Source organism: Dasypus novemcinctus, chromosome 1 (genome assembly GCF_030445035.2).
Source record: "Dasypus novemcinctus isolate mDasNov1 chromosome 1, mDasNov1.1.hap2, whole genome shotgun sequence".
NCBI classification, from domain to species: Eukaryota; Metazoa; Chordata; class Mammalia; order Cingulata; family Dasypodidae; genus Dasypus; species Dasypus novemcinctus.
In genome coordinates this window covers 129549962-129577870 of record NC_080673.1, presented here as the reverse complement: position 1 = coordinate 129577870, position 27909 = coordinate 129549962, and the positions used below count along the sequence as shown (strand labels likewise).

Below are 27909 nucleotides of genomic sequence, written 5' to 3'. Positions count from 1 at the left end.
AATACATCCCCAACCATGGCCCCTTGGACAAGTGGTGGGTCCTACACTCATGAGGGCTTTGCCAGCACTGCCCTCACCTGACCCTTGCCCTCCAATAAATGACTTCCTGGCTGCCTAAAAAAATAAAAAATAAAAATAAAAATAAAAAAGAAGAAATGAAATCGTAAAGAATGGATGAACCTGAAGGACACTATGTTGAGTGAAGCAAACCAGACAGACACAAAAGGACAAATACTGTATGACTGAGCTACTATGAACTAAATAAAGCGTGTAATCTCATGGAGTTAATAACTTGAATATAGGTCACCAGAAAATAGAATGAGGCTAGAGAATGGAAAGGTGAGGGTTAACTTGTGCAGAATTGATAAAAAGGATTTGTGTTAATCTATGGAAGTGAATAGAAAATGTGAAAGCCCAATGTAACGTCTGTAACTCTCAGTGGGTATGACAAGGGATTAAAGGGAATGTCTAGGTCATGTTTAGTACTAAAAGATAAGAAAATGTAACATGAAACTGTATACTACAGTAAAACTGCATATGAAATATGAATATGGGTAAAATTACATATATGACTTTTTCTTTGAAATTGAACAAATATAAATACTGTACGATATTAATATCAGACAAAAATCATTAGTCTAAGTGAAGGAAATCAGACACAAAGTACTATATATTGTATGATCCCATTTATATGAAATGTAAATATAAATCAATTTATAAAGGTGGAGTTAGATTAGTGGTTCTATAGGGATGGGAATGGACTGTCAAGGGGTGTGGAGTTTTTCTTTCTGCGGTAATGAAATTATTCTAAAATTTTGTTGTGATAAATGCACAACATTGGATATACCAAAAGCCATTGATTATACACTTTGGATAGATTGTATGGTATATAAATATATCTCCATAAAACTGCTTAATAAATACATAATTGTGGAAGAATAGCCAGAAATAGCAGCTGTGTACAGCAGGGGAAGCATAGAGAGATTGAAGGGTGAAAAATTTTCTTATTAATTAGTTTTTGTTTATTATTATTATTATTATTATTATTATTATTGAAATAATGAAAATGCTCTAATGATGATTGAGGTGATGAATGCACAACTATGTGATTATACAAAATGCCACTGATTATACACCTTAGATGAATTGTATGCTTTATTAGTATGGATCAATAAAACTGATTTGTTAAAAATAAACAAGTTGAAGTTGTGAATTTACAAAACAAACTTGCATGTCATCATTCAGAGGTTCCATGCATCACCCTACCACCAACACCTTGCATTGTTTTGAAACATTTGTTACAAACTATGAAAGAGCATCATCAAAATATTACTACTAAATATAACCCATTTCTTATGTTAGGCATATTTTCCCCCAACCTACCTGATTATTACACCCTGGATTAGTATTACATATATTTGTTGTAGTGTTTATTAGGGAGCATTCTTATATTTGTTCTATTAATCACAGTCCTACCACCACTGGATTCCCTGTGTTATACAGTACCATACTCTGTACAAACCATTCAAAGTATACAATCAGTAGCTGTCATTTTTCATCATATAGCTGTACTGTCATCACCTCAGTCAATTTTAAAATGTTTTTATTACTCAGGCAGGAAGGTTTGTGATGTGTAGGGACATGATAAACTGTAATGAATACCTTTGATTCTTTGAGGTGATTGTAAATCTTTTGCCATAGGGTAGTACCCCAAGATGGTCATTGCATCACTTTCCAGTTATCTTTATTCCCTTGATTTATCCATAAAGTGAGGCTCCAATATCTGACTCAGCTGTCAGTGCAGAGTGAAGGGCCATGTGTCTCTAATAATTACCATCCATGCGGCCCTTAAATCAGCCCATTGACAACTCTAAGCTAAGCTGAAATAGAGCCAAATGCTATGATTTGCATCTGTATGGCCATGGGCACCAAGTTTTGAGTATTTCCTTTGCTGGACCCATCAGTGTACCAAGTATTTTCAGATATTGGAGAACTTCCCTCATGTACTGTGGGTAGGATGGAGGCAGGAGCCTCTCTATCTTGGGAGGACAGTCTGGTTGCTTGAATAATATAGGCCTGAGGACTTGTAAAGCCTGACTAAGAGAGTGAGTTGCCTTTACTCCCCTCTGCTGCAGATAAGCTTACCATTTCTGTGAAGTCTGCAACTGAGGCACCCCTGACTGGGGCTTAGTTAGTAGCCCTTCTGTCCAATCTTTTATGGGATAGGTTGTTTTTACAGTTACAGTCTCTGCTCCTGTGATAAACTCAGCTTGTTGGAGGGCTTTATATACAGTCAGCAGTTGTTTCATAATGATGTATTTAGCTTCTACTCCCTTCTATGTCTGTGATCAAAATCCTAGGGGTATTGTGTCTGAGAGTTGTTTTTGCCATAGATTTCAACTCATACCTTCAGTACTTCTAGTTACTTCTAATATATGTGTATTGGGGCAGGGAAGAACAAAGGGCCTTGGCCTGTGAGATCAGGAGCCTGGCTTACTTGAATGTCTTTTGCTTTTCATTTCCCTAATCCCGAGTTTTAAGAGAGTGTGTAAAGGCCTGAGGACTTTGGGCTAAATGTGGTATAAATATCCTCCAGTAACCTAGGAGTCCTATGAAAACGTGCAGCTTTTGAACTATGTAGGAACAAGTTGCTGCAAATTTGTTTCTATTGCTTTAACTGGCATGTTATGGGTCTTACCTGACCAGGTAACGCACAAGGATTTATCTTTATTTTTGTTTTATTTTTATTTTTTTTAAAGATAACTTAGATTACATAAATATTATGTAAAAAACGTATGGGAGGCGGCGGACTTGGCCCATTGGTTAGGGCGTCCGTCTACCACATGGGAGGTCCGTGGTTCAAACCCCAGGCCTCCTTGACCCGTATGGAGCTGTCCCATACGCAGTGCTGATGCGTGCAAGGAGTGCTGTGCCATGCAGGGGTGTCCCCCGTGTAGGGGAGCCCCACGCACAAGGAGTGCGTCCCATAAGGAGAGCCGCCCAGCGTGAAAGAAAGTGCAGCCTGCCCAGGAATGGCGCCACACACACGGAGAGCTGATGCAACAAGATGACACAACAAAAAGAAACACAGATCCCTGTGCCACTGACAACAACAGAAGAAGCAGACAAAGAAGAAGATGCAGCAAATAGACACAGAGAATAGACAACTGGGTGGGGGGGGAGGGAAGAGAAATAAAAAAAAAAATTTTTTTTAAATGTACGGGATTCCCATATGCCTCACTCCCTACCTCTCCCCATACTTTCCCACATTAACAACATCCTTCATTAGTGTGGCACATTTGTTACACTTGATGAACACATATTGGAGCATTGCCACTAAGCATGGATTAAAGTTTACATTGTGGTTTACACTCTCTCCAACACATTTTTGTAAGTTATGGCAAGATAAATAGTGACCTGTATTTGTCACTACAACAACATTCAGGACAACTCCAATGTCCCCAAAATGCCACCATCTTATACCTTTTTAAAGATACTTAAGGTTACATAAATATTACATAAAAAATATAGAGGATTCCCATATGCCCTGTTCCCTACACCTCCCACATTTTCCCACATTAACAACATCCTTCATTAGTGTGATACATTCATTGCAATTGATGAACACATTTTGGAGCATTGCCCTAAGCATGGATTAAAGTTTACGTTGTAGATGACACTCTCTCCCACCCAATTCTGTAGGTTATGGCAAGATATATAATAGCCTGTATCTGTCATGGCAGTGTCATTCAGGACAATTCCAAAGTCCTGAAAATTCCCCCATATTACACCTGTTTCTCCCTCTCCCTGCCCTCAGAACCTCCAGTGACCACTGCCTCCACATCAATGATATTTTTCCTTCTATTGCTAGAATCACAATAAGTCTATAGTAGAATATCAGTAAGTCTACTTTAGTCCATAGTTCATTCCCCAATCCTGAGCATTCTGGGATGGTGACGTCCACCCACCTCTAATTGAGAGGCGGCTGTGATCAATTAGGGCTGATGGATGGGACTCTCTTGCTTGCAGTTGTAGACTCTCGGTTCCTTGGGATGATCGTTGTCCATAATCATCTCCTTGCTAGTTGTCCTGGGGTGAGACCAATGAATTGAAGAGTAGGTGTTGCAACTCCATTGAGATTTGGGGCCCAGCTGGCACATGGACAGCCCAAAGACTTAAGTCTCTTGGATGTGCACCTACCAACTCTAGGACTAATTATAGGTTCAAATAGAAGAACAGAAGAGCCATGTGTAGGGAAACCACAGCTGAATCCAGCTCCATTACCCTAGGGAGCATAAATTCCAAAGTAGTGCCCACTGTCAAGGCACTAAACTCCTGAGCTATCTACCCTGACTATAGTGTCTGGATGTCTCCAGAGCCCTCAGAAGCCCTGCTATTTCATGCACAAGGATTTTAATGCTACCCCGGGCCCTTGAATCTCATTGGGATTGACTTCCCATCCTCTGTTTTATAACCCGTTCAGTGCAATAGCCAAAGCTTTTTCTAAGTCTGCAAAAAAAAATCAGAGGTTAACTTAAAGTCATCATTGTAATGAAATAAGGTACCAGTTGATGACATGACAATTGTTGAAAGAGCCCAGGCCACCATCCCCTCGCAGATGGTGGAACTATGTGAATATTCTTCCTGGGAATGTGAGTCTAAGGAATGCTGAGGAAGCATTTGCAAGATCTAATACGCTTGAGCAGTTCCCAGTCTACAGTTAGCTGTAAGTAATTTGGCTCTATTGGAAACTGCCGCTTGTATTGATGGGATAATTCTTGGTAGTCCACTGTCAAGTCTCCAAGTGCCATCTGGCTTTTTCACTGTACAGGGCTATTGAAAGGACATTGGGCTAGTCATATAATTTGTACTGTACCCATTTCTTCTATTGTGTCAGTTATTTCCCGAGGTCTGCTGGTAAGTGGTATTGTTTTATGTGCACAATGCGCTGCAGTGGAGTTAGAATGACTAGTTTCCATTTAGCCCAATCTCGGAAAGCAGCTTTGACCACTTGCATCTATAGGTGGGATTCTCTAACTGTGGTATGAAAAGTGCAGGCCATCAAAACATCGAATAGAGGATATTTTCTTTATAAGGGAGATATATGCACTACATATTCCCTGAGGGGAGGATAGTTACCCACCCCAAGAATAAGACGTGTCCATCTTATGGCAGAGGTTTTTTTTCAAGATTTTTTTATTTTTATTTTTATTTTTTAACTCTTTTTTTGTTAAAGATACATAGATACAAAATATGTTACATTAAAAAATATAAGAGGTTCCCATATACCGCCCCCCCAACTCCTCCCATATCAACAACCTCTTTCATCTTTGTGGCATATTCACTGCAATTGGTGAATACATTTTGGAGCACTGCTGTACTGCATGGATTATAGTTTACATTGTAGTTTACACTCTCCTCCAGTCTGTTCAGTGGGTTATGGCAGGATATATAGTGCCCAGCCTCTGACTGTCCACTGTGACCCATTGCCCTTGTTTTTTTGTCTGTTACAGAGTGTCCAGTAAATAGTGAGCTCCACATGTGGCCTCTGGTCACCTTGTAGGGCTTGGAATGTAGACAACCTTGGCCTTACAGTCAGAAGAGGGGTTCTGGGGGAGTCTACCCAACCAGATCCTTCTGTTGGAGGTTGTGAGGCACTACATACCTCATCATCAAACATTGGAATTTTGATAAATTGTTGTCAGGTTTTAATGCTCTACCTAGGCCAACTAATATCACATTTGGTTTTTTGTCAGTGCTCTCTGGGGCAATGCCTACTCTCAATTAGTTGGCCCACATTTGTTTGCAGGTTACTTTTACCGGGCCTGTAGCTGTTGGACTTTTGGCCCTTGGCCCTAAAATTCCCGGAGGATGCTTTTCTTTCATTCCTCCTGCTTTCTGCCACTTTAATATTTTCTATTTCTATCTCTGTTTTTGTCAAGGTCACTGAGCTTGGCCATAGCCTCCCCTATGGCATATATCTCATATGTGACCATGGCACTTAGGAAAGTGACTAGGACACCATACAATTCTCTGGGCCCAGAATTTTTTTAGTTCCTTTCTCATTACTCTGGTAAAAAATTTTATTGAAGGGTCTCATAAAAGTTTGGTCATAAATGGAATCTCCCACACACAATTCATTTAATGCAGCTTGGCCCTCTTCAGTTGTTCTTTTCCCAGTGGGTGGGTTTGGGATTTCTCCCAGTGTCATCCATATGTGAGAATCAGCCAGTCTATGAGGGAATGCATCCCTGGGACAGTCTGCAAATTATGCAATTTTTGCCTTAAGGCAGGATCGGTGGTGATATTACTCAGTTTTTCTGCTTTTCCAGCTGTTAGGTTGATCCCATCAGCCTTGCTGTCCCATAACCATATCATCCAGATTATTGGGATTCCCTGGGTTGTTGCAGAAACTTTTTCCTGATTCAGTAATTTCTTTGGCAGAATATTCTCTAACACTAATTGTTTTATTAAAAGGTAGGTCCATCATTTAGCACTCCTGCTTGTGATAGACATTGTATCTGGGATTTAGTTTTCCTCTATCTAAGGGGCTGGATCCAAGGATTCTGGTTCTCTTCACTACCTTCTAATCAGTGCAGCTATCCTCTTCTTCCCCAGGGTTTTATGTTTTTGGATCCCAACCTTTTCTAGCTAACATAACCCAAACTATTGGTCATGTTTTTTACAACCCTCCAATTTTAAGAAATGACAGACTAATGCCTCACCATCTTCTCCGTTTTATTTTGTTGTTCAGAGAGTCCTGTCACTAAAGCGAAGGTGGAAGTCCATATATCTTTTTCTAATTGCAATACCTCCCTCAAATGATGGACTTTTTTCTCCTTCAGTTAGGCCAATAGTTTATTTAGAAAATGAGAGAAGAGAAATGGGAAAAAGTAACAGATTATGGGTCCCAGTAAGAGAGAGGGAAAAAGCAAATGATGAATTTCTTTGTCTTTCATGAGACAATCTACTGTTGCTAATCACACCACCCATAGTAATGGCCACCCAAATACTATGCCGGTGTACTTACCGTCTTAACTGAATTTCATAATCTTCTGCATAATCTTCCTGCAACATGTGCTCTGTTCCCTCTGGTGTTTTCGGGGTATCCCTGTACTCACGCAGAGGTCCACAACAGTCAAGCAAGTAGGCAGCCCCACCCCACATGGAAGCAACTGGCCACCCTGGAATTTCCCCTGTGGAAAACAAATCTACAGCATTAGGAGTCAAAATGAATCCTGCCAGCTACACCAATTGTTCTGAATATAGTGAGGAGCTGTATAAAATGACAGCTTCCTACTGAATTAAGAGGGATATTTCAAACCAAAGAACAACTCAGACAAGTCCAGCTTGGTGAGTACATGAGCATTTTTTAGGAGTCTTACGTGGAGTCCTTGTCCTCAGCCGCAGAAGGAGGGACAACTGTTCCAAGCTTGATTATCTGCATCTCACCACAAATGAGAGAGTAATACATAGTATGCATAATATGTATGTTTATGTGTAGATGGGTAAAGCATGTGAGGGAAAGCATGCCTTTTACAGAATGCAGTGATACAAGATTTATTGGCTCACTTGCTCTACTCTTGCCGGTGGAACTGTCCTGTCCTCTGTGTGTCGCTGTCACCATTTTTCCTCTGCCATGTGGCCACGCAAGTAACCCTGGGGATTTATAATCTATAATGGGGAATTGTAGCTTGTAAACTAGACCTCTTCATCCCTTTTCATCCCCTTCTCACTACCTGGGACCCCTGCTCTCTTATTTTCTGTTGTTTTCTCCCATTACTCTTCCCTCCCTACCTGAATAAATTACTGGCCTAACTCAAAAAAAAAAAAAGATTTACTGATCAGTCATGAGTTCACAGCCAGTTCCCAAAGCTAGCCTTTTAACTATTTAGGAATTTAATGTTGCTGCAACTGGAAGGGGAAAGAAGAAGTGGTGTTGGGGGAGAAAATGCAAAGTCATTTTTGCAAAACTTTCCTTTATTCACTCTTCTCCAGCCATATTGGCTTTCTTGCTCTTCCTCAAACAAAATTAGGTACACTCTTGCCTCACTGTTTTAGCACTTGCTGTTCCCTCTTCCTGACTACTCACAATCCCCATGACTCATCTCCTTGATCTTCACCTTCCCAGTGAGCGATCCTCCTTAACGAATCAGTTTGAATTGTAAACTCTCCATGCTCCTCCAGTCTCCTTTATGCTACTTAAAAAAAAAGCACCATATTACTTACTAGATTCTAACATATTTTCACAATTTATTTATTTTATTTAGTTTATATTTGACTGCCTTCACAAGGGCGAGACTTTTATCTATTTTGTTCACTGATATACCCTCAATACCTAAAACAGCACTTGGCACATTGTAAGCACTCACACATTTGGTGTATGAATATATTTATGAATGAGTGGAATCAGGAGTTCAGAACTGGAACAAAACAGGAATGGAGCAATAAACATATTGGGAATGAATAAGGTCAAACTTGCCTTCAACTTCACCCAATGTTTGTTATGTACTTCTTGGCGGACGTAATCTCTTATGTGGTGCATAAATGACTCTAGCAGGTTTTAGGGGCCAGGGACAGGAGAACTCATTACTTCATTCCCTGTAGTTCCACATACCTGGAACTTAAAAGTAGGTCTCTTTCCTTTCTAACCAAATTATTGGTTGTTGTTGTTTTTTAATCCCGCCCCCCCCCCTTTGTGGCTTGCTTGCTGTCTGCTCTCTGTGTCCATTTGCTGTGTGTTCTTCTGTGTGTCTGTATTTTTTTTATTTATCCCCCCCCCCTTGTGGCTTGCTTGTTATCTGCTCTCTGTGTCCATTCACTGCACGCTCTTCTGTGTTTGTTTTTTTTACTGGTCTCCCTTTTTGTTGCATCACCTTGCTTAGTAGGCTCTCTGTGGTTGCTTGCTGGCCAGTGTCACCCTGCGGCGCTTGCGGGACAGGCAGCACTCTGTCTGCGGCACTTGGGGGCCAGCAGCTCTCCACAGCGTGCAGCGAGCCTGCCTTCACAAGGAGGCCCTGGGACACAAACCCAGGGCCTACCTTATGGTGATGGGAGCCCAAAGGATTGAGCCATGACTGCTTCCCAAACTATTGGTTTTTTTAATACTGTTTTTGGAAATCTACTCAGTTTCTTTAATCTTAGATTACTTAGCCAACAGGATGGGGAGAGATTAGAAGTTTTGAAAAGATCTGAAAAGTAGAGATGGGTTTTGTAAATGTGAGTGTATTTCTTGATCTTTTAAAATGTTTCACTGAAGTATAGTTTTATACATACACACATACAGGAAAATATGCATGTCATAAGTTTGTGGTTTGATGAATTTTCACAAAATCAGCATCCCAGATGCTCCCCTTTTGTCCCTTCCAGTCACTAATCCCCACCCAAGGTAACCACTGTTCTGACTCCTTATACTTTAAGATTTGTTTTGCATGATTTTGTATTCTGTATCAATTAAATCATACAATATATACATTTTTGTTTCTGACTTATTTTGCCCCAAATTTGTTTGTGAGATTTAATAACATTGTTAAATATATTTATAGTGTTTTTCATTTTATTTCGTTTTATTTTATTTTTTTATGTCTGTAGTTTGTTCATTTGCAACATGATATAAAATCCCATTGTATGCATACATAACAATTTACCCATTCTGCTCTTAAAGGGAATTTGAATGGTTTCCAGTTTGTACCTATGCATGGATTTCTTAGGATATTTCAAGAATTTTTAGCCATGGTTGGTGAACCTTAAATGTCCTTCAGCATTGTAGCCAATATATTTACTATGTGTACCCTTCTCAAATGAGAGAGATAGTTGCAAGTATTATTAGATTCTTCTCTCCTTAGTGTTCTTACTGGCTTTTGTCTGTACCTAGGATTCTTAACGTATTGTATTCTGGTTAGTCTTCTTCATATCAGATTTTTTAGATTGTGACTGCCTTTCAGTACTTTGTTTTACATGCTTGGGTATCCCTGCTCCTGGTACAGTACCTGAAATACAGTAAGCTTGTTGAGTGAATGGTGATAGCCATCTCCTTTGCCGGTGATTAATGTAGCAAGTTCCCTTAGTCATGAGGACCTTCTAGCTAGAGTAAAACCCATGCTTTAATTTGACATTTCAGAGTCAAATAGTTAGTAATGGAAAGTATTTTCTTTCTGAGAAGCTGAGAACTGAGGACCCATAACGGACCATGCTATGCAGTTAGAGGGAATTGTCATAGCTTTATAAGCCTCTTAGAGATTTAATGTGTTAACAGCAGTGATTCCAAGGGATAGTGTGGGGGCCAGATATAAATAGCTGGGGCAATGTGCCACTGCCAGACTACTTCTGTGGGTGTTTATAAAAAGAAAAGCATTCCCTTCTCAGCTCTCACTAACAACGTCCCATCCTGAAGACACATTCAGCATAACTGAGAGAGTGGGGAATAAGTTTGAGACCTAGCATCATTTAAACATCCTCCAAAGGCAGAAAAGTCAGGTAAAAATTTTAACTTATTTCCACTCAGAATATAGAAGTGAAGAATTTTCAGGAATTCCCTGATCCTGAGTGTGCTTGGCAAACATTGCCTTGTGACAGGTACAGGTATCTGTCAGGTCTTATATGCCAGATCCTTTTTCTTCGGAATATAGAAGTAAAGAATTTTCAGAAATAACCTGATCCAGAGTGTGCTTGGCAAACATTGCCTTGTGACAGGTACAAGTATCTGTTAGGTCTTATATGCCAGATCCTCTTTCTTCAGAATATAGAAGTAAAGAATATCCAGAACTACCCTGATCCCGAGTGTGCCTGGCAAACATTGCCTTATGATATGTAAAGTATCTGTCAAGTCTTAGATGCCAGTTCCTCTTCTGGAAATGGAAGTTAACAAAGAAGTGGCCCTTTGGTACTGTATTTTTATAACTCAGTGAAAGAAATAGTTTCTGAAGGAAGATGGGAATCTGGAGCCAAGATGAACTATAAGAGGGAAAGCTATCTCCCTTCTTCTGTGGTATTCATTCCCATTATGAGGTGCCAGAGATTGGTGATTGGTGGGATAAAATAGAGATTTCATTTTCAAGTAATGTAAACCGTATTGGAGATATGTGGAAGTAATGGTAGCCCAGCCTGTAATTGAATTGATTAAAGGCTGTGGGACAGCTTCAGCCCTTGAGGACCTCTTTGCATCCTGTTTAACCCCTTTAGTCTCATGAACATTGAAATGAATTTTGGGCATTCAGTCAATAGAGTTGTATAATCTTAGAATTGCTGCCTGCCCGGTTCCTTCTTACTCTCATATTCCCATCTTCAGGAAGTTATGCAAGATATTTGTTTGACTTGGACTTTTCTTGATTTGAATATTTGAGAGGAAGGAAGCTCCCTCAGATAACCTACTGCTTTATACCACTATTGACTTCAGTATCTCCTCCTTTCCAATGAAATGAGCATGACTTGGTTGGCAAAGAAGATAGAATGGATGATATGCACAGATAATAACTTCTCGGGGAAATCTTAGAAACTAGGAGCTAAGAGAACCAATTTAAGACAACTTTTTTAGTTTGTGTTATATGCTGTATATACTCAGGAGAGGTTTAAAGATAGAAAGAAAATATGACTACCAGTGACTATATGGTGGGAGAGGTGACATGTCTGGAGGAATATGGAAATGGATAGATTTAATCTTCAACAATTTGCTTAAGTTCTTTGAGCTTTTGTTTTTTCAGATGAAGAATGAGGGTATGAGACCGTTAGACAAACACTAATGGCCCTTCCAATTTGGAAATTTAATGACAATTGTTTCTTGACCATAATAATATCCATTCTCACCAAGAATGAAAATATATACAGTGCCATCCTGCTCTGTTCCACTACGCCTCTTACAAGTCTACTAAATTGAAATTTGTTCACTTCAGTTTAGAAGAGAAAAATGAAGACAGGACATTTTGAAATGGTCACCATGCTACTGGCAGCTGTGATCCTAATGGACATCTTCCAGGTAATGATGGGAATGGGAAGCATGTGGTCATTGGAATGAGAACTCTTGATATCACATTGCCTGAAGCATCTGTGTGGGCTGGTGATGGGAAATGAGGGCAGGTAGAATGGGTAAATAAATTTTTTAGAAGCAGCTTTTCATTTTACAAATATGATACATGTTAACTATAGAAAATTGAAAAATTAAAATTAAGCAAAAAAGAAAGTAAAAATCATCCATTTTTACTTAAAGGGAAGGACTTTTAACTTGTTGATGTATAGCTTCCTTGGCTTTTTTCTGTGTATGTATGTTTAATTTGCAAAAATGGGTTCACAGTATACATACTATTTTTTACCTTGTTTTCTAAGATACTACTGTGCTACAAATGTCTCTCTATGTCATGATATTGTGAAAATACCATGTTTTTCTCCAATAAGATCCCACTGCATTTGTTAGTTACATCATTTTTATTGGGTTATATAATGACCATTTTTTCACAGTAAATATTCTCTTTTTCTGATAGAACTTTTATGGTTTTATTTTTTGCAGTTAAATCTTTAAACATTCTTTTTTTTTTTTTTTCCAAGATTTATTTTTTATTTATTTAATCCGCCCCCCCCCCCCCCCCCCCGGTTGTCTGTTCTCTGTGTCTATTTGCTGCGTCTTGTTTCTTTGTCCGCTTCTGTTGTCAGCAGCACGGGAAGTGTGGGCGGCACCATTCCTGGGCAGGCTGCACTTTCTTTCGCGCTGGGCGGCTCTCCTTATGGGGTACACTCCTTGCTCGTGCATGGGGCTCCCCTATGCAGGGGACACCCCTGCATGGCACGGCACTCTTTGCGCGCATCAGCACTGTGCATGGGCCATCTCCACACGGGTCAAGGAGGCCCGGGGTTTGAACCGTGGACCTCCCATGTGGTAGACAGATGCCCTAACCACTGGGCCAAGTCCGTTTCCCTCTTTAAACATTCTGTACATATTTTTATGTAGAATATGAGACTGGTATCTCTCTTAGTTTTTTTCCTTCGAAATTGTTAGCTGTCACATTACTACTGAGTAAGTATTTGTCCACTATTTGAAATGCTTTCCTTAAAATATGTTAAATTTGTACAGTTTTATTCATTTTCAATTTAATATTCTGATCCATTTTCTGTAGAATCATTTATTCTGTTGCCAGTACCACAGTAAGCTTTTTGAAATATAATTCATGTAACATAAAATTCAGTATTTTAAAGGGTACAATTTAGTTGGGTTTTAGTTTAACTGTTGTACAACTGTCACTGCTATCTAATTGCAGAACATTTCCATCACCCCAGAAAGATACCCTGTACCTATTAGCAATCAGTCCCAATTCTCCCATCCCCCTCCAGTGTCTGCTTTCTGTCTCTGTGGATTTGCCTATTTTGGACAATTCATCCAAATGGAATTATACAATATGTGGCTTTTTGTGTCTTATTTCTTTCCATTAGTCTATGTTTTCAGGATTCATCCGTGTTGCAACGTGTAACAGTAATTCATTCTTTTTTGCAGCAATTTTCCATTGTATGTCTATACCACATTTTGTTTATCTGTTTATCAATTGACAGACATTTGTGTTGTTTCCACATTTTGGCTTTTATGAATAATGCTGCTATGAAAATTTGCGTACAAGTTCTTGTGTGAACATGTTTTCAGTACTCTTGTGTATTAGTCAGCCAAAGGGGTGCTGATGCAAAGTACCAGAAATCTGTTGACATTTATAAAGGGTATTTTTGGGGGTAGAAACTTACAGTTACAAGGCCATAAAGCGAAAGTTACTTCTGTTACCAAAATCTGTTGCCACATGTTAAAGCAAGATGGCTTCCGGTCTCTGCAAGGGTTCAGCCTTCCCCTTCCTCCTAAGGCTCCATGGCCCCAGCTCCTCCTCTTCTCAGCTGTAGCTTAGCATAAGGCTTGTCTCACTCCCTGGGAGCTTGTTTCTTTCCATGGTTAACCTGCTCTGCTCTATCCACAAGGTCACTGTAGACTATCAGGCTCATTCTCTTCCCAAGGCCTCTGTTCTGTCTAAAAATGGAGCCTTCTTTCTTTACTCACATACCTGCTTCTCTGTGTATTTACTTCCTGTGGCTCCAGCATCACTACTCCAACTCTATCCGCTGCTGTGTCGTTTTGTCTGTGAGTCCCCGCCCACCACGTCCTACTGATCTGGCTGAATCAAGGCTTTAATCATAATTTAATCAAATAACAGTGAAACCTCTGAATTCTAATACAATCTAATATGCCCAGAGGAACAGACCAGTTTACAAACATCATCCTGTATCTATTTTTAGAATTTATAAACAATACCAAACTGCTACATCTTTTAACTAAAATTCCATGTAGGAGTAGAATTGTGTATACGGTAACTCTGTGTTTAACTATTTGAGGAACTGCCTTTCTATTTTTCACAGCAGTCACACTATTTTACATTCCTACCAGCCATGTATGAGAGTTCCAATTTCTTTAAAAATCCTTGCCAACACTTGCTATTTTCCTTTTTTAAAAAAATTACACTCATCATAGTGGATATGAGGTAATACCCCATTGTGGTTTTGATTTGCACTTTTAATATTCTTTTGCAATGTAATTTAAATGTGTTTGTTCTGTGAATATTCCATAATTGTTTAACCAATCCCTCTTCTTGAACATTTAGGTCATGTCCACATTTTTGTAGTACATTTTGGGTAATTGGATTTTATCAGTATGGACTTACATTTCAGTGGGTTAAACAGGAAGAAAATATAATCAGGCTGTTCATATAGTCTTTTGTACTTGTTCCTTAGTGTCTATTCAGTTGCTGTCCCTGAATGGGGGTTGCATTTTTAAACTTTATAACTGCTCAAGGCACTCACTGTACAGAACACAAAATCAGCTATGGCATTTGGCCAGAAAGCCTTGATGTCTAAAATTAGACATGTAGAGTCTGGCTAGAGAAGCACAGGGAAAAGACAAGAACTTACTGGATCAACTCTGATATGATGTGAGGAGTTTGGAAGGTGGTTTCAGGATATGATGTCTTATAACTATGTTGAAGTCTTAAATAAGACAAACCAGGCATTGCCTCTGTTGCCCAAGCTGCACTATGGTACATTCTGTGCTGCAGAAGAGATTGCATTTCTTGGCTTGGAGATGCCAGTTATTTGATCTCAAAATATGATGAAGCTCATATTTCCACATCAAGGAACTGACCTGCAGACCCAGGAGTGCAGGGATCCTAATGCTGTCCCTGTCTGAATACTGTGTGGTTGATAATCAAGACAGTTTTTGGTGCTGGCACGGTTGCCTCATTTGTAAAATGGCATTAATAATTGTCTGCCTAACCTTTCATAAAGGTTGTTATTAAGACAGAATTAAACCCTTTGAAAAGTTAAAATGCTGTGTAAATATCAGCAGTCTTTGTCATTGGAAACATTCTCATTCCTTAGAGGCAGCAAAGCATTTTAGTTACAGTGACAGACTCTGGAGCCAGATTGCCTGGGTTCAAATCCAATTCCAGGCAAGTTACTCAGTCTTTCTGTATCTTAATTCTCTCATTTATATATATTTATATATATAATAATAATAATAGTACTTACCTCATAGGCTGACCCCGAGGATTACATGAGTTAATATATGTAAAGTATCTAGTGCCTGACAATTAGAAAGCACTTTAGAGAAGTTTGTTAGGCCTTAGTGATGGATTGCCTACAGAGGGCAACTGAGAAGGAGGTATCTAAGAAAACCTCACAAATGGATAGATGGTCTTAAGTAAAAACCAGGTTGTTGTTGGTGGTGATGGTTATAGGTGGTAAGATCGTTAGTTTGGTCTTGGACATGTTACATTTGAAGGGTCTCTAAGAAATTCAAGTGGAAATATCAAGTAGGCAGTTGGTATGTATGCCAGGCACTTACCGGAGAGTTCAGAGATGTTTAGATTATAATCGAAACTGTGGGCATGTGTATAATTGGCTAGGAATAGAGTTGAGAGTTAAAAAAACAACAACTAGACTTGAGGAATCCCAACGTTTAATGATCAGTTAGGTTATGCTGGATCAGCAAAGGAGTCTTAGAAATAATGTTCCTTTAGTGAGAGCTGTTTTGGCAGTGGTGTGGGGATAGGAAACTACATTTGAGGGAATGGAGGGATGAATGGGAAATGAAAAGAAGGCAAAGATAGGCATTTCTTTTTGGCTATGAAGAAGAGAAGAGAGATAGTAGGAAAGAGTGAGATATGGGATCAAGTAATTTTCTTAAGTTGCCTCATTCTGTGTTCTCTCTCCCTATCTCTGTCTCCCTTCCTTTCTTATGTGCATGTATATGCACACTTACACACATTTTAAGAATCTTTCACATAAAAACTTCAACAACTCCTAAATTTCTAATAAAGCCTCCATCTGCTGACTTTTGCAAACATGAACCATACCAGTATAGAACAGTAGAAAGAGAGGATGGAATGGATCCGTTATCATTTTACTTGTAGAAACTCACAAAGGGTGTCACTGTACGCTTTTGCTTATCCTATTCCTTTGATCCATGAGCCAGAGCATAGAGTTCTTAATATTTAGTTCACTTGGATATTTTGCCAGGTATTATACTAGGTGCTTGGGACTTGAGATGAATATGATACAAGTCCTTCCCTTGAGGAACTTACAGTATAAAACATATATTCCTATCATGGAATAATAAAAATAACCACCTCTTACTGAAGATTTGATATATACCAGGGATGGGACCCAAGGGCTTTGCATATATTCATTATGTAATTTAATCCTTACAATCCTTCAGGGTAGATATTATTTCCTTCCCTATATCATCTTTTTTTGTATGAGAAAATTGAGGCTCAAAAAAGTCAAGTAACTTTCCCACACCTAGTTAGTACCTAGTAACAGAATTGGATTTGAACCCAGATCTGTCTGGCTTACATTTTACCATCTTCTTTCTAATGGCTTGTATACATATGTATTACTTAGACTTTTCTCAGTTTATGTAATGGAAACAATTCAAACTAGCTTAAGCAAATAGGATATTTATTGATTCTTATGTCTTCAAACAAAATTTGAGGGTAAAACAGTGTTTTCAGGCACAGCTAGATTCTGGGCCTCAAGTAATATTATAAGGGACTTAATCTCTCTCTCCACCTCACAGATCTGCAGTCCTTTCTTTGTTGGTTTTATTTTAAGAAAAAATTCTCCATGGGACCAAAAAGACAAATGCTGGCAGCAGCACATCATTAGCAACCTTACAGCTTATGATTTTAGAGAAGGAAAGAGCCCATTTTTTTTCTGGGAGTGCTAGACCTGGATCACCTACTTATTTTTGGGTCTGGGGATACAGAATCAGTCCTCTCTAAGGAAAGTGGGCAATACCAGAATTTCTACCTGATTCTTCAGTTATACATTCATTGCTCTTTTCCTGTGTAGCACAATGTTAAAATGAATGAGTTACCAGTACAACCTTCACCCTAACATATATTCTTTCATATATTCTTTCATAAAAATATGAAAAAATTTCAAAAAAATATGTCACAGCTGAAAAAATTTAATAATACAATGGAATTTACTTATGTAAGAACATATTTAGAGTTGGTTATAATAAGTAAGGAAAGATTCTTGGCAAGGGATGAGAGGGTAGTGGGCAGTAATTTGAGAAAAAATTATATGTACCAAGTACCTTATTTGGAGTATTAATTTCCTTTCCTTTTGAAGGTGAAGGCTGAAATGTTAGACATGGCAGATAATGCATTTGATGATGAATACCTGAAATGTACTGACAGGATGGAAAGCAAATATATTCCCCAACTGCTCAAGGAGGAAAAAGCAAACCATCAGCTCTTGGAGACTGTGTGGGAAAATGCAAAAGCCAAGTGGGAAGCCCGTAAGACTCACCTTTTTCTCCCTGTAAATTTTAAGGATAACCATGGAATAGCCCTGATGGCATATATTTCTCAAGCTCAAGAGCAAACTCCCTTTTACAACCTGTTCAATGAAGCTGTGAAGTTGGCTGGCCAATCTCGAAAAGATTATATCTATGGCTTCCAGTTCAAAGCTTTTCATTTTTACCTGACAAAAGCCCTGCAGTTGCTGAGAAAATCTTGTGAGGACAGTTACAAAAATGCGGTGTATATAATAAGCCAGGATACTTCGTTTACATTTGGAGAGCTAAATCGAGCTAGGTTTGGCCACTTCGCTTTGGCATATTCAGGTGAACCTCAAGCTACAAATGACCGACACATTTTATTAACCATCTACACATGCTTTGGAGTTTCCATTGAAAAGTTTTTTGAAAAAGAAAGTGAAAGAATGGTTTTAATACCTCTGAGTGAAGTATTTCATGTGTTACCAGAAGGGACTGGCAATAACCTTATCCTTCAAAGCACAAACAAGACCTGCAGCCATTACGAGTGTGCGTTTCTAGGTGGTAAGTGTCTCTGTTCTGTCTGTGCTTGTTTGGGAGTGCTAGAATGAGATTCTTAGGCACAGAGAGTGATTTCTGATGAGGAGAATGAGAGGTGTTTGAAAGGAGAAATTATATTGGTAGTGTCCAGTCCAGGGCCTTTTTACTTTGTTTCTTTGCCCATAATTTAATTTCATAAAAAAATACCTTTACAGAATTAAAAAAAAAAATAGCACTTAAGGCAGTGGTCTCAACCAGGGGCAATTTTGCACCTCCCAGGGGACATTTTGACAATGTCTGGAAACAGTTTGGGTTTTCCCAATTAGGGAGGGAGGTTGCTACTGGCATCTAGCAGGTAGAGACCAGGGACACTGCTAAACAATGCACAGGACAGCTCCCCACAACAAAGAATTAATTGGCTCAAAATGTCAGTAGTGTGGAAGTTGAGAAACCCTACTGTAAGATTTATAAAGAAAAATAGCAGTTCCCTGACCCGTCCCTCCCTGCTCCCAATTCCTACTATTCAGTGGCATCCATTTTTCATTCTTTTAGCTACACTTTCTTGGTACTTACTGTAATGTTTCTAAGTTAAATGCTTAAACCAGTTATTTCTTCTTTTTTAAAGTTTTAGACATCATCTATTGACTCCCACTACAGAGGACTAGTATTTAGATCTCATATATCAATGCATTAGTTAGGAATCCTTTATTGCTTTTAGCTATAACAGAAATTTTGACAGATGGTTTTCATTTAATAAGTCTGGAGGTAGGCTCTCCAGAGTTGGTGCAGTAGCTTAACTGCATCACCAGTAGCTCATGCTCTTTCTTTCTGTTCTATCATCCTTAGCATGTTAGTTCGTTGCTCCTGTTTGCAGTGTGACTTTTACAGCTCTAGGAATCAATCTATGTTCGAGACATATAGAAGGGGTGCTGCAGCCAAATCTGTCTTTTTAGTCAGGAAAATAAAAGCTTTCCCAGAAACCTTTAGTAAAGTTCTTACAGATCTTTGATCACTTCAGTTACTTGCTTGCCCAAAGCTACAACAGAAGATTCTGTTTTGTCAGTAGGGAAGGGAGAAGGAAGTTAAAAATGACTGTTTGGTTCATAAACCAAAAATATCTGACAACCATCATCTTCTCTAACATATGTGCCTTTCCCCTGGTTATAGCTGAGTCAGAGTGATAGTTTCTTTCCTAAGTACCTCTTTTACACCAAGATCATTAGCTGTATATCCTATCACTAATTCACTCCAAACCTTTCCATGGAAATATAAATCTCCACTTAATACATTTAAACATTTCACATATTCTCTCATTTCTGTTTTTTATTTTTTTTTCTGGATATACCCCTTCCACCTTCTCTCATCATTTTTGCTCTTTAAGCCTGCTGAACATCCTGAAATCTTTTCCTCACTGCCATTCTAAGACTCCTTTGCTTCTCCCCCTGTGAGGGACCCGCAGTTTCTTAGATTTCACATCATCCTCTTTTTGAATTAATCCTTTATTTGGCAGGGGCTTGGGGAGTGGCATTCTCTAGAAGTTTTCTGAGAAAAGGGACATTGAGACAAATTTTCTAAGACTTTGCATGCCTGAAAAAATCAACCTTAAGTTTGAATAAGAGTTTATGTATATTTGTAGGTCTGTTTTGGAAATTATTTTCCCTTGGAATTTTTAAGATGTTCCTCCAATGACTTCTAGTTTGTGAAGCTACTGTTGAAAAGTGTTAAGCCATTTTAATGACTAAAACTTTGAATGAAACCTGGTTTTCTCTCTGGAAGCTTTTAGGATGTTTTCTTTATCCCCAGCATTCTGAAATTTTGTAATGATGTGCCTTGATATATATGCGTAAAGGGCTAACAAAACCCTTTTTGCTTCCTCCTGAGGGAATGTCCTCTTACTGACCTTCTCCCAGCACTATTTCTCTGTAATCTTCAAATGTTGGAATTTCAGCTGTGTAACCATGCCACATTACCTATGGTTAATATAACCCTTAATTCATAAAGTGCGTCTAAACTGGGAGGATGAGGATTGTGAATGAACTCTAAATACAGGAAGAGAAGCCATACTGTTGAGACCAGCTCAACATAAGGAACAGCTCAAACGGGAGGCATCACAGAACTTAGCAGAGACACAAGAAGTAGAAAAAGATGGGAACAGGGGACTCAGAGTCTCAAGGACTAAGAGCAAGAGCCTCGACCCAATTTTCCACATCATAATTATTGAATATCTCAAGAATGGGAGTGTAGTTACTTTTTATTCTTTTAGATAACATTTTGCCGGAGCAATCTTGTCCACATTTTTCCCATGTATGCCATGCAAGGTTTAAATATTTCTTTCTGCAAACAATTACGGGTTGTTCGGGACAGTGTTCTCTCCCGAAAAGACCTGATGTCTAAGGTCCATACCCTCATATGCGTTATGGAAACATTTTAACCTCTGGCCATATCTCCCAATTTCCCCCTTTTTGTTTTTGCAAAGTAATGAATACAGCCTCGGGCAGTTTCTTGTTTAATTAATCCCTGGAGGGTTTGTAGTGTGCATCTGAGGACTAAACTCATACAAAACAGACAGGAATAGATAACTAATATACCTCCTAAAAGACCCCTCCCCAACTCTTTTACTTACTTACTTACTTATTTATTTCTCTCCCCTTCCCCACCCCAGTTGTCTATTCTCTGGGTCTATTTGCTGCGTCATCTTCTTTGTCTGCTTCTGTTGTTGTCAGCGGCACGGGAGTCTGATGGCACTCTTTACACGCATCAGCACTGCGCATGGGCCAGCTCCACACAGGTCAAGGAGGCCTAGGGCCCGGGGTTTGAACCGTGGACCTCCCATGTGGTAGATGGACGCCCTAACCACTGGGCCAAGTCCACTTCCCAGCCCTCCCCAACTCTTAAGCCATATCATAGGGTTCAGGGATCTTAATCCATCTGCAATTCCTGTCATAGATTGTCAGGCAGGAAGCAATTGCAAATGAGTATGTTGAATGCTTGTTACTTGGGCTTATAATTGAGAAATATCTAAGCTTAAATTGTCTCTATGGCCATGCAAATGATGTTTCACTGATTCCTAAGGAATATCACTGCTATTATATACATAGGGAGTCACACAAAAACTAGATATATTCTAATCACATTGTAGGTGTAAACACATATTTACAGTTTGTAATTCTTCTTCCAAGCTTAGAACAGCATTTTATACATAATCTATAACTGCAGTATATTATACAACAACAAACAATAAGACTTCCAATTGGCAGACATTTAATGAATAGACTTTCATTTCTCATGGGCTTAAGAATCCCCATCAGCAAGGCTATAGGCCAGTATTTAATCCAAAATGACCTTAATTCCCCCAGTTTGTATAGTTTAAACCATAGGCAGCGACAAATTATTATAACTCCCCCATTTTGGACTGTGGGGCAGCTGGAAGTTTATCTCATAATTTCAGTGCCTTCGTTGGTCCTTCTCTTAGCATCTTCACTGGACCTGGGGCCACAACTCAGTGTTGAATTTAAACTTAGTCCATTGTTGTAAGGATTCATTCTTTAGATGGAAGATAATAGATAGCTTGTTATAAGAGTCCCAGTGCAGTATTTGTTGCAGTGAAAATATACTTTGCCCCTTCCAAGAGCAAGAGGGGACTGATGTCACAGTTACTGAAGTGAGCATTAAGGACACTCATGGGTGATATTCACAAGCTGTTAGCGAGTGACAGGTAGCTGGAACTGCTGAGCTAGGTACCACAAGGTCTGGTATCCATGATGTCCACTTTTCTGGTGGAGCCACTTTGCTTCTTTTCAGGTCTCAGTGGTATGGCTCTGGATCTTCATGAAAGCATCTGCCTCAACAGTCCTGAAAGGGATATTGGAGGAGTGGGCAGGGACATAACAGACAGTTACCTGTCACTGTTGGCAGGCATCCCAGATATTCTTCCACAGATCTCTCCCCCATAGAAGGTGATTCACAATAGTCCATTGTTTCTGTCTTGTTTTTTAGTATTTGCAATCTACCCCTAGATAGGGATGGCAGTCTTCAGAGTAACTGGACACTGTTGGGTTAAATCTTTCACTTTCAGCAGGGCTTCCTATGCTGCACACAGTTGCTTTTTTATATTTATAATATAAAATATAATTATAATATATTTTTTATATTTGGCCCCTTCCCACAATTGTGACTAAAACCCAAGAGGTATTTGTTTAGAATGTTGCCTCTGCCACAAATCCCACCCAAAGCCAGTATTGGCGCTGACAATATCCAATTCACAGGCTAAGTCAGTGTTCACCTTCTCCCTCCCTTTTTTTAAAATTTTTTTATTTTTTAAAACAGACTGCTGGAGGTCCTCTAACTCCCATGAAGGACCTTTCCCAAGTAACACGTACAATGGTTTTAATATTTGAGCTAAGTGAGGGATGAATGATTTTTAGTATTCCAACAATATTACAAAGTCCATTAACATGAGAAAACATTGTACTTTATCAGTTACAGAAGAGGGTATAGTTTTGTCTTACCCAACCAAACAATATTTAAGAATTTGATAGAGCAGCAGGGAACTTGCAGCTTGTCCCAATTTTTTACCTATCCCAGGCTCTTAAAATAAGATACTATTGTCTCTGATGTTTCTTTTAATTCTAAAAAAAAAAAAAGATTACTCATTAACATAATATCATCAATAGGGTTATTGCCAGAGGGTTCTTCTAGACAGTCAAGACTATTTTCCACCAAGCGGGGGCTGATGGTTGGGTTATTCAGACAGCTTTGGGAAGTACTGCAAAAGTCCATTGTTGGCTTTTCCACAGGTAGGGGAATGCGGGCTGGCTTGACTTGCCTAAGGAAATACTAAAAAAAGTCTTAGCAAGTTTTAAAACAAAGTGATAGTGACACAGTTGGATATTAATTTCTTGCAACAAACTAGCAGTATTTGGGACTGCTGCATACTACAGTGGTTTTACTTTAATTTACAATAAGAGGTTGTTTCTGTGACACATACTATTTTTTTTTTAAATAATTACAACCATGATTAACATTGTACTTTTGTCTAATATTATGCTGAAACATTGGTAAATTTCCAGGAGTTTTATACACTCTTTAAGTATTCATATGAACTTTTTACTCACTCAGCTTTAATTAACAGAGGGTTAAAGAATCCTTTTAATTTTATAACACTTTTAAACACTTTCTATTCAACTTAAAACATATTAAAGGAACTTAACTATTCTATTACTTTAATTTTTTCAAGGTAAAAGAACAAATCTTTTGCAATAGTTTGAAATAAAAAGATACTTCTCAGAATTTGACTTTGAGAAAGTAAGTTTGAGCATTATGTTACTTTAAAAGTGGTAAGACTCGTTTCTTTAAAAAAAAACAAGTAAATGATAAGGTTAAAGTACAAGAAGCTCTTTTGATAAAACAGACTTTTTTGTATACTGATTATTGAGAAAAATTTTATAAACTTTTACTAAAACAGACTAATGACTTGAGAAACCTTGAGAAATAATTAAGTTTAACTTTGTATTTGTATAGCCTTTGCTATTAAAGTTTTTAAATCTTAAAGATAGACCCATCAAATTTTACTCAACTTTAACCATAAAAATCTCTTTTCCGCACACTTTCTACACTTTCTGTATTCAGGTTTTGCCTCAAATTTTACTTTTTCTTAATAGCCAATCATTTTATCTTAGGACGAAATTATTTTCTGTTTCCGTAAGGATAAAAACACATTCTATACACCCTCCATACATAAGTTACCAAAATGATTTTGGAAACTGTCTCCAATCAAACCTTTTACAACATACAATTGCCATTAACACTAAATAAACTTGTTAAAATAATGACTCAGCTTGGTTATATGCAAATATAACTTTTCTTTATTTTAAATACCTAGTAGCATGCAATACTACAAACATTCTTTTAGAAACAAGTTGGCATGGGAGGCTGGCTGCCAACAAGTTTTCCTGTTACATAAAATTTTTGTTATTATCAATTCAGTTTTTGTTTAATAATGACTTCTTGGAATTAGCCATTTAAACACTTTAATTCAATGCTTCCACAAACTTCTTCTTATTTCACCTTCTCAGAACACATTCCCTTACTTAAGATTACCACAATACCTTCTACAACTTGCCATATGCATTCAAGTTTTGTCCTGCACATTTCTATTTTGATTTTATGAAAACTAGCCATCTTATTTTAGGACAAAACACATTTTTTTTTTAACAAACCTATTAAATTTCAGTCAGCACTCCCACAAACTTTTTGCCTTTTTAAATATTCATTTAAGTTTTACATCCTTCATTTTATCCTGCAAAGAAAAATAAATTATTCAGTTCAATTTAGGCAAAAACTATTTTTTATGAAAAGACTTATTGTAATTTCATTAATCAAGACTTTTACAGTTTTTATCATTGCAGAAATCTTATTAACATTTAAACTTATGTATTAATATAAGCACTTATTTAATTTTTGGCCATTTGAATAGAGCTCTTTTAGAAATTTTTATTTATTTATATTACCATTTGGAGGTATCAAAATATACACTGACATTGAACAAACAGTCAAACACAAAAAACAATTACAACACACCAACAGAAACATAAAGCTTACTAATTTGACCCGTAATTCTTACTTTTTTGGTATAGCTGTTTCCAAGCCCTCCATCATTTCACATCTTTGATTTTACTGCTTTTAAGATTTCTTCTGGAATTCATGTTGCCTGTAACATGCAAGCTTGTTCTTGGAAACCCTTTTATTAGTAATCAGGAACCAGTTAGGATAACCTGAGCAGGATCAATGCAGTTAAGCTTTTATTTAGTAGTTTAGACAGATACTTAACATACATTTTTTGGATTACTACTCTTTAAGACTACACTGAGACTTGAAGTTCAGGAGTAAGCTATTGATTCAAAACAGAAAATTCCTTTTAAGACCTTGATAAAAATTTTGTACTAATTTTATTAATTTGGTCAAATAGGCCCAATCAGAATCAGCATGGAAACAAAACAGAGAACACCAATGTTGCCATGTATTCCTCCTCTTCCAGAGGTTTAATTCTATCAGCCCCCCACTAGCCCACAGCCACATCATGTAGGCAGCAGGGGGTTTGCACAGTTGCTGACAGAATATTTTCCTTATCTTAGTCAACACTTTAACACAGTTTTTTTTACAAGCATGATTTCACTAATAAGGGCATTATTCAGCACTTTTGCCTGTGTGGGATGCTGTATTTGTGAGTTTAACTTTTCTGTGCACAAGCAGCTCAACATGATTTCCCTCTATTCTAGCCTACAAGATTCCCTTCTGTAAAGAGGATAATTTAGGCTGGGTATTTCCAGGCACAGGTGTAAGGGATAGAGGAAGAGAAGGTATATGAGCATCCTCAAAATTAATTAATGGAGGGGCCATAGGCAAAGATAGTTTAGAATCAAAACCTTTAGAAATTTTTATAGGGGAAAGGTCATCATGGACCTTTCCTTCATTTTCTTCATCCTCTGTTTGTAAAGGTTCTAGGATGGACTTAATAATAGTCCACGTAGGCCAGATAGTAACAGGAATGGAAGCCCCTCGAACATGTAATTTTTTTAACCTTACCAACTCGTTCCCAATCAGTTCATTCTAAACTGCCCAATGTTGGGAACCATGAACAATGACAACCTGTAAAAGTTCAATAATATGGGACTCACTAGCTTTAGCTCCCCCTGCTTGAGGACCTGTTTCAGGAGACAGACGTAAGGATGATACTTGGTTGTACTATCTACATTTCCCATTGTAACCCTGTATAAAATATTTGAGAGTGTCCTTACCAATTGAAGGCTTCAGGACCGTTGCAACCACTCGGGCTCTGCGATGATATATCAATTTTCAGTTTCCCTCTGGCAATCCTTCTCCTTCTCGAGCTGCCCCACATTGGGCACCAGATATTGAGACCAGCTCAACATAAGGAACAGCTCGAACTGGAGGCTTCGCAGAACTTAAGAGATACAAGAAGTAGGAAAAGATGGGAACAGGGGACTCAAGAGTCTCAAGGACTAAGAGCCTCAACCCAAGCTTCTACATCATATTTATTGAGTATCTCAAGAATGGGAGTATAGTTACTTTTTATTCTTTTAGATAACATTTTGCCAGAGTAATCTTGTCCACATTTTTCCCATCTATGCCGTGCAAGGTTTAAATGTTTCTTTCTGCAAACAATTAAGGGTTGTTAGGGACAATGTTCTGTCCTGAAAGGACCTGATGTTCTAAGGTTGGTACCCTCATTTACATTATGGAAACATTTTAACCTCCAGCCATATCTCCACACCATACCTTTGGGCTTCCCTAAATTTGGTATGACTTATCTCCATGTTCTCCTTGTTGAGTCCTGGGAAGGCCTCCTGTAGAATGGTACAGAGCTGTTGGCTTCTATATATGGCACTAGGCTACTAAGCCAAGGTAGCTCCTGCATCCATCTGTGTAAGCTTGTTTCCTTGTACCTGAGCTGTGATTTGGGGGAATTAAATACCAATGTGGATAGCTGTGCTGCCCTGCTGCTAAGCAGTATGTTTTATTCCTAGCCTTGTATTCTTCTGCAAAACTGAGTAAACTGTTTAAAGTGAACCTTTCTTGAGTCTTGTGAGTGTGGATCGTCTAGTTGAACCCCAAACCATGGCTGCTGATTAGGCAGAGTGAGTATTACAGTGGGGCTAAGCGGTATAGGCTTTCACACTGACTCAGTATGGCCAAGGAACTATGAGATTAAAAGGAAGGGTAGGGAAGTGCTGGTGAGACATTGACTCCTGGATGGGGGCCTGATCTGCTTATAATTTGATGGCAGAAGACATGTGGCACAGAAGCAGGACTAGGGTGAAGCCTCAGTGAGGCCAGAGATAGATCTCGGGTACAAAATTTTTAAAAAACTTTATTTGTTTTAAAAGAAACTTTTAGATTACATAACTGTTACATAAAAAACACAGGGGATTCCCATATGCTCCCACACTTCCCCACATTAACAACATCCTTCATTAGTGTGGTACATTTGTTATAATTGATGAATACATATTGAAACATTGCTACTAACCACAAATTATAGTTTACATTCTGTCCCATGCAATTTTATAAGTTATGACAAAATATACAATGGCCTGTATCCATCATTGCAACATCATGCAGGACAATTCCAGTGTCCCAAAAATGCCCCCATGTTACACCTATTTTTCCCTCTTTCTCCTCTCAGAACCTCTGGTGGCCACTGCCTCCACATCAATGATAAAAGTTCTTCCATTGCTAGAATAACAGTTAAGTCTATAGTAGAATAATAATAAGTCTTCTTTAGTCCATTGTTCGTTCATTCCCCAATTGGGGATGGTGATGCCCACTCCATCTCTAATTGAGAGGGGACTTAGATCCCTTTGGACAGATGGATGGAACTGTCTTGCTTGCAGTTGCATACTCCCTCTGTTCCTCAGGATGGGCATTGCCATCATCATCACTTTGTTAGTTGTCCTGGGTGAGTCCAATGAACTGGAGAGTAGTGTTGCAACTCTGTGGAGATTCAGGGCCCAACTGGCACATGGACAGACTGAAGATTTAAGTCTCTTGGA

At 38.5% G+C, this 27909-nt stretch overlaps 1 protein-coding gene across 10 annotated transcripts in view; it reads left to right on the top strand.

Moving 5' to 3' along the window:
- Positions 1-27909, top strand: part of ART3 (ADP-ribosyltransferase 3 (inactive)) — a 184352-nt gene that overhangs the window by 111051 nt on the left and 45392 nt on the right. For 3 of the 10 annotated variants that reach the window (XM_058296738.1, XM_058296732.1, XM_012530655.4), the window contains exons 1-3: positions 10353-10476; positions 11889-11971; positions 17650-18361. In XM_058296738.1, the coding sequence (XP_058152721.1) occupies positions 11903-11971; positions 17650-18361 (781 nt within the window). In that variant the 5' untranslated portion in view covers positions 10353-10476; positions 11889-11902. Of the gene's footprint in view, positions 1-10351; positions 10477-11888; positions 11972-17649; positions 18362-27909 lie in introns of those variants that run through there. The other 7 variants (XM_058296743.2, XM_023582822.2, XM_058296716.2 and 4 more) reach the window with 5 other exon arrangements.